Source organism: Salvia splendens, chromosome 8 (genome assembly GCF_004379255.2).
Source record: "Salvia splendens isolate huo1 chromosome 8, SspV2, whole genome shotgun sequence".
Classification (NCBI taxonomy): domain Eukaryota; kingdom Viridiplantae; phylum Streptophyta; class Magnoliopsida; order Lamiales; family Lamiaceae; genus Salvia; species Salvia splendens.
In genome coordinates, this window is record NC_056039.1 from 23,244,048 (window position 1) to 23,252,079 (window position 8,032).

An 8,032-nucleotide genomic window follows, 5' to 3' on the forward strand; every position below is an offset into this window, starting at 1 on the left:
AACATAAAGAGATAATTCTGTCTGACAAGATATTCATTGCGACGTTAGATAAGTTCATCCTCAAACTATAAAAACATAGCCAAAAACTTCTTCTTTGCTTAAAGCATATTCATCTAAACTGAAAAAGGGTTCATATATATAAAGAAGTTCAAAAACTGAGTCATTACATCAAGACACAAAGACATAAGGGACCTTGAACTACTTTTTTTTTCTGCTTTGCCTTAATCTTTTTGCAATTCCTTGCATCATGATTACCAACCTCGTTACAGAGCTGATTCTTGGGCAATTTTTCAACAACCTTAAACATGATGTGCCACATGCACCATCTATGTCTTGTATCAACTAGAACACTTTCAGCAACCACCTTCATTCCCAAAACCTGATCAGTAATGATCTATTTGGGAACAGCGCCCATGATTTTTAATAACATAAAATAGCTTAGCTTACTTCAAAAGATTCATACAAACAACATAATAGTTCATTCCTAATGTTAAACATTTCACAGCTACGACCATCTGATCAGAAATCCATACATTATTCACTAAAAGATTATTCAAAAATAATACAAAACAAGATATGATAATGAGATTTTGCATAAAAAAACACTTCATACTAAACTACAAATAGTTCATTCAAACAAAAATAAAGTTCATTCAGTATGACCAATATTTCACTGATACGATCAAAAGAATAAATCAATACATCAATCACTAAAATTGACAAATAGTTCATTCCAGCAATAAAACAGTACATTCAGTATGACCAATATTTCACTAATACGATCAAAAGACTAAATAAATACATCAATCACTAAAATAATCAGTCAAATATCGATATAACTTACCTGGATCGCCTTCTTCATCATCGGATGATTCGGAATCGATTTAAAAAAGCTAGCCGCCAACTATAGATTGTAACTCATCGAATATTGTCCCATGATTGTCGTTAATATTTTCGGTATAAGTAGTTCCACGTATGTTCGCTGCTTCCGGAGAAAAGTCAGTTGTGGGAGAAGGAGTGCTCGAGTCGTCCATTGCTGTACTGGTGATTTGTGTTGAAGGCGTAAAGGTGTTTGAAGAAGAAGATTGTGATGGTATGGAATGCAGGTTCACGATTATACAAAAGAGATTGAAGATTGCGATTAAATATTGACGATAGCTGAAGATTGTGATTGTATGGAATGCAAATTCACGATAGTCCCATGATTGTCGTTAATATTTTCTGTATGGAATACAGATTCACGATGGTATAGAATTTGTTGAAGATTGCGATTGATAAATTGACGATAGCTGAAGAGATTGCTCGAGTGGAATGCAAATTCAGTTCCAAATAATCGTGAATCACAATAATGCTGATCCAATTTCCTTAACTAACTTAGCATGAATTATGGTAAAGCAATAACCGTATCAATTATGAATTTCAATTACAACCCTTTTGTAATATTAATTGAATAAAAAAATGAGATATAATTGATAATGGATTAACCATTAGATTAGAATAAAGGGTGGATGAGATTTGTTCTCTAGTTCGGTATTTAAAATTAGTTCGACATTGAATATAATCCCTCCTTTCCATTCCAAGTCATGCATATTGTTAAATAACATTCTAATATATTCCAAGTAACGTTTTTATATTAATTGTCCAAGTATATCTCCACTTGATTTTCATTCCCTTTTCTTGGTCGCTTGTTATATCCTTCCCTAGTCACGACGCTTTCTATGACTGTTGATTCCCTTAATCAAGAATTTAGTTTGTCATATTTATAATTGAATTCGTAAATCGAGTCCTCAATTTAAAATCACACCAACGACACCTAATGAATAATGCATAACATTTTAATCAAATTTTAAAAAGATGATGTTCAATTAAGTTATGAATCTAATATTAGAACATTGAAATATGACAATAGAGAACAATGTAAAATAACATGGATATATAGTTTAGACTTAATATACAACTGTAAGAAATGAAGGATGTGTTTTGCCTAAACTTTATAAACAAATATTATGGTACATCGCATATTTTAGTATATAAATACACCCATTAATATACGTGTTGATTTTTCTCCGTTAATTACTATAGATGTAGTGGACCAATCTCGTGTGAGACTCTAAGGTACAACAACCCCATGTTTTTCGTTGGTTAAGGTGTGAGTAATGGTGATCATCCCTACTAAAAAGGCTAACCTCACACATTCCAAAAAAATTGTTGTTACTAAACAAGGATAAGCCAAATATATAAATAGGCATCATCGTTCATTAATTTCCGTATAGAATTCAAAGAAGAAGTTGGATGTGCTAAAAACATAAAAGAAAATGGGTGATGAGAGTCAACAGGATGTGGAAGACCGCGAGCGCATCTTCAAGCGTTGTGACACAAATGGCGACGGGAAAGTATCTTCCATGGAGCTTGGTGAGGCCCTCAAGGCACTCGGTTCAGTATCAGTTGATGAAGTTAAGCGGATGATGGCTGAGCTGGACACCGATGGGGATGGCTTCATATCATTAGACGAGTTCACAGAGTTCGCAAAGGCCAACAGGGGCTTAATTAGGGATGTTGCCAAGATTTTCTAGCCTTTCTTATATATATTTTGGTAATGATCTTATTATTATATCAGGGTCATCAAGTTTTTGGAAGCTACACGTTAATGAGTGTTTATATACCCGTTTATCATGAAGGGAGTTTGTTACTTTGGAAACAATGGTATTTTCTAAAATAGTTTTACACTATAGATTAATGTCCAGTTGTAATAAAAGTTATAATGTTCATAACAAATCAATGAATTGTACTTTAAAAGATTAGAAATGAAACGTACATCTCTCTCATCTCTTTCCATAACTCTCAATACCCACTCACTCACCTACATTGATATGGTCTTCGTCGATGTGATTAAGATATGACGAAGAATAAGCCAAAGAACGTTGTTGAAGGTGAGATAGTAATGGGATTTGTAATGTGATAGCGCAGCAGTGAAACAGAAAATGAAGGAAGAAGCACACTTGAGCTTCGGAGCTTCAACAACCGTCAGATTGAGTTCCATTGTTAAGTTTTAATCTGAGCCGTTGGATCAGAAATAGTCGTTGATCTAGATTAGGTTTCAATATGAGTTTGTTTAGTTTGTTGATTCAGTTTTTCTTCATTCTCGATTGATTGTAAATCAGCTCAATTCGACGCAATAAGATTTCCTCTCATTTTCGCATTCGTTCTTCCTCTTTCAATTCTTGCTCACACACGCACATTCCACTTCAACTCTAACAAATTGGTGTCGTCTGTGGGCAGAGGAGATTCTTGCGCTATTCTGATTTTGGGTAACTTGGAACGAATCCGCGAAGACGATGGCCTCTAGATTTGAGGCGGAGAAGTATACCGGAAAAAACGATTTTGGCCTCTGGAGGATGAAGATGAGGGCCATGTTGATTCAACAAGGCTTGGCGTAAGCGTTATCGGTCGAAGGAAAGGACGAGAGAGGCAAGGAGGCTCTCGATGAAAAGGGGGCTATCAAGCAAGCTGAAATTGTGATACGACCTTGATCGTATCAGAAGCAAAGACAAACGGCTAGGAGACTCGACGTCGATGTCTAGCTGCGTGCGGAGGTCTCCTCCGTCAGGCAGGTCGTTGGATATTTGAGAGAAAGAAAAGAAATTAGCAATTTGTGGGAAAAAACTTATCATTCCATAAAAAATAAGTGTGTTGACAAGTTCCCTTTTTATATCTAGACCCTAGGGCGGTTCAACTTCCTATCTCTCGGGAAAGAACCACAAAGAAAACCCGAGATAGAGCTTATAACACGCTCGACTCCTTAGTCTATTACATAATACAAAATAACCAAACTAACAGCAGACAACTAATGATCGACGTAATCCTGGAAACGAATAGGTGGTCTCCGTTTACGACGAGCTCTGCTATGTCCATCCACCTGATCGTCTGATCTTGTGTCTTCAATACTTGTGCTCGCAGTGTCGTCGACATGCACAGCCTAGTGCGGTGATTCCTCCGTTGTTGAGGGACTCTTATCAACTCCCCCCGGATAGACAAATCCTTGTCCTCAAGGAAAAGGGAAGGAAAACGACGGACCAAGACGCTAATCGGCTCCCAAGTAGGCTGATCAAGGTCCTCCTCAGACCAGCGAACCAGACCCTATTCTACAGACCTCCCATTCTGTAATACAACCCGTCGATCCAGTAGTTTAGTGGGTTTAACCACGGGTCGGGAGATAAAAAATTCCTCCGGAAGATCAGTTGGCTGCTGACTGGTAGAACCAGGTACAAAGGACCGAAGCAAGCTCACATGAAACACGTTGTGAATTCGGCAATGAGGAGGCAAATCCAAGCGATAGGAGACAGGACCAATTCTCTCCGAAACAACAAAGGGGCCATAGTAACGACGAGCCAACTTAGCAGATTGTGGTCGCGCAACAGAGTATTGGCGGTATTGTTGGAGCTTGAGGAGAACAGAGTCGCCAACATTGAACTGAACATCTCGACGATGTTTATTTGCAGTATCACGCATATGCTGTTGTGTACGCTCCAATTTACTCCTTAATTGCACCAGTAATTCACCACGCTGCCTGATGAGATCCGCTACAGCCGGAGGAGTAGAAGCTGACGGCGGTGTTGCAACCAACAGAGGCGGTTCTCGTCCGTATAAGGCATTGAACGGGGAGGTCCCAAGACTGGCGTTGTGAAAGCAATTAAGAGCAAGTTCAGCCCATGGTAAGAAATTTTCCCATTGAGATGGTTTATCCATCGTGAAGGCACGCAAGTATTGCTCAAGACCACGGTTTCGGACCTCCGTTTGACCATCAGATTGTGGATGATAAGCGGTCGTAAAATTCAGTTTCGTGCCACTTAAACGGAGCATATGTTCCCAAGTTGTGCTCAGGAAAATGGGATCTCTATCTGATACGAGAGTTTTGGGGAAGCCGTGGTGTTTGACAACCGTCTCAATAAACAGCCGAGCAACACGCAATGCATCAAATTTAGCCGGCAACGGGGCAAAGTGGGCATACTTTGTAAGACGGTCAACAGTGACCATAATAATAGTGTAGCCCCGGGATGGCGGCAAGCCGGAGATAAAATCCATAGAAATATCTTCCCAAACCCGTTTAGGAATCGGCAATGGTTGCAAAAGACCCGCCGGTTTCTGAGTGGAATATTTTGTCGTCTGACAGTCAACACACGACACAACAAACTGTCGAACCTCTTTGCGCATCCTTGGCCAATAAAACCCCGCAGCCAAGCGGCGAAAAGTGCGATCTACGCCTGGATGACCAGCTGTCGGAGTACTGTGATGCTCCATTAAAAGACGAGCACGAGAAGGAGATAGCGGATCAACATACACACGTCTCTTAAAATAGACCAGACCATCCGAAAAAGAAAGTTGTGGAGGTGCAGAACCATCAAGGATGGAATCTTTAAGCCGGTTGAGGACTTTAGAAGCAGCTGTTTCAGCACGCAAAGTCTCCCACAACATGGGCAGCGGCTGTGCCACCAAACTGAGTAATTGAGCAGCCTCGTCAGGATCTGGGTCACGCCTCGACAGAGCATCAGCAACACGATTTGAAGTTCCTGACTTGTACTCGATCCTGAATTTATAGCCCATAAGCTTCCGAACGTATAAATGTTGATCCGGTGTTTGAAATACCTGTTGAAGTAAGTCCTTTATACTCTTCTGATCGCTTCTAATGACGAATTCTCTCCCCAACAAATATTGTCGCCATTTCTGCACCGCCTCAACTATAGCATAGAGTTCCTTGTGATAAGTCGAAGCACTTCGACTACGGGGACCAAGCTTTTTGCTAAAGAAAGCCAACGGATGACCATTCTGCAATAATACAGCACCAACACCAAAATCCGAAGCATCAGTTTCAACATAAAATGTTTGATCAAAATTTGGTAAATGAAGGACCGGAGCTGATGTCATCGCTGCTTTAAGAGTCACAAAGCTTTCGTCGGCCTCAGAAGTCCAATGGAAGGAGTCTTTCTTCAATAGATCAGTTAATGGACTTGCGATCATGGAATAATGGGCAATAAATCGACGATAATAACCTGTCAAACCCAAGAAACCCCGCAATTGTTTCACCGTGGATGGTTTTGGCCATGACACCATTGCCTCAATCTTTGCAGGATCAGCCATAAGACATCCGTCAACAATAATATGTCCCAAATAGTCAACAGTAGTGCTACAGAAAACGCACTTTGACAACTTGATGAAGAACTGATTCCCTGCTAAAGTAGATAAAACTTCAGATAAATGGTTGCAATGAGACTCCAAGGAAGGACTATAAACTAAAATATCGTCGAATAACACAATGACGAACTTTCAAAGCATAGGGCGAAAGATAGAATTCATCGCCGCTTGAAAAGTTGAGGGCGCATTCGTTAGGCTGAAGGGCATAACGAGAAATTCAAAATGGCCATCGTGAGTCCGAAAAGCTGTTTTGAATATATCATCCTTGTGCATACGAATCTGATGATAGCCTGATCGAAGATCCAATTTTGTAAAAAATTGCGCTGCACCCAATTCGTCAAACAATTCATCGGCTGTTGGAATTGGAAAATGATCCTGAATAGTTGCACGATTTAAAGCTCGATAATCAATGCAAAAACGGAATGATCCATCTTTCTTTCGAACCAATAAGACCGGTGAAGAAAAAGGACTCTGGCTCGGCTGTATGATTCCTTGCTCGAGCATTGCTCCCACCTGTTTTTCGATCTCTTGTTTCTGAAAATATGGATATCTATAGGGGCGGACATTGACCGGCTTGGAGTCTGGAAGTAGATGTATGCGATGGTCAAATGCTCGAAGCGGTGGCATGCCATCTGGAACACTGAATACCGCCGAGAATTGTTCCAACAATTGAAGGATTGTAGGAGGCAATTCTGGAGGAAATTCAATCAGAGGATGTGGCTGTTCAATAGTGGAATCGTCGGGAATACCCACAATTTCAAAAAGATCAACATGATCTGTATGTGACATTAGAGTAGTCAGTGCAGAGGTGGAGATCCGGGTTGGAAAAGGTGTCGATCCACGGAGAACAACCAGTGTATCCTCTCGAAGAAATTCCATAGTCCGGGCTAAATAATCGTGCGTTACACGACCCAATGACTCCAACCATTCCATTCCCAAAATAATATCCGGACCATGGAAAGGCAATATATGCAAATCGATGGAGAATAAGTTTCCTTGGAGATCAAGCATCGTGCTTTTGCTAACATGAGAACAAAGTAAAGATTCTCCATTACCGACATAAACACGAAAAGGTTGTATAGTTGTCAAAGGAAGACTTATCTGTTCAGCTATACGAAGATGAATGAAGTCATGGGAGCTGCCCGTATCCACAAGGATGGTGACTGCGTTATTTTGAATAGAACCTCGCATATGAATAGCTTTTGAGCGCTTTCGACCCTCGACTGTATTGAAATGTGATAGATCAGCCGTGATAATATTGTTTTCTGGTAACTCACTCTCTGAAATCGGTTCCTCTTGCTCATCATCATCAACACCCATGTAAGCTAAAAAATTATGCTTACAAACATGGCCCGGAGCCCATTTATCCTCACAATACCAGCATAAACCACGTCATGAGCGTTCTGATTTTTCCGATGCCGACAGCCGGATCACCGGCAGCTTGCCCATATCACGACTCCGGTGTCGACCATCTGATGGACGTGCACCCTGAGCAGAAGAGTTGGGCTGTTGGGATGGAACAGGGGGGGAGCTGTATTGAGCTCTTGACTCCCGTGAAAGCCATGGTTTTCGATAAAAATTGGGCGTTGATGGAAGTTGATCTGGACGACAGGCAGACAACTCCTTGGCTAAGGCAAAAGCCGCTGCAAGTGTGGAAGGGCGATGGAGTTTAACTTCTCTCTGAAGCGGTTGTTTGAGACCTGCTATGTAGATGGGAAGAAGAACATAATCAGGAACCCCCGAGAGTTTATTCTGCAAACGTTCAAACTCAAGCTAATACTCAGAGACCGTGCACGTTTGGCATAATTTGGCAATTAAGCCGATATAGCTCTCATAACAATCT

General features: G+C 40.7%; 1 protein-coding gene across 1 annotated transcript; it reads left to right on the plus strand.

Moving 5' to 3' along the window:
- Positions 1-2,293: 2,293 nt before the first annotated feature.
- LOC121744259 (polcalcin Che a 3-like) lies at positions 2,294-2,682 on the plus strand. Its single transcript, XM_042137737.1, has one exon. It carries the CDS (start codon positions 2,316-2,318, stop codon positions 2,571-2,573), a length of 258 nt encoding a protein of 85 aa, XP_041993671.1. The 5' UTR covers positions 2,294-2,315; the 3' UTR covers positions 2,574-2,682.
- The last annotated feature ends 5,350 nt before the right edge of the window (positions 2,683-8,032 follow it).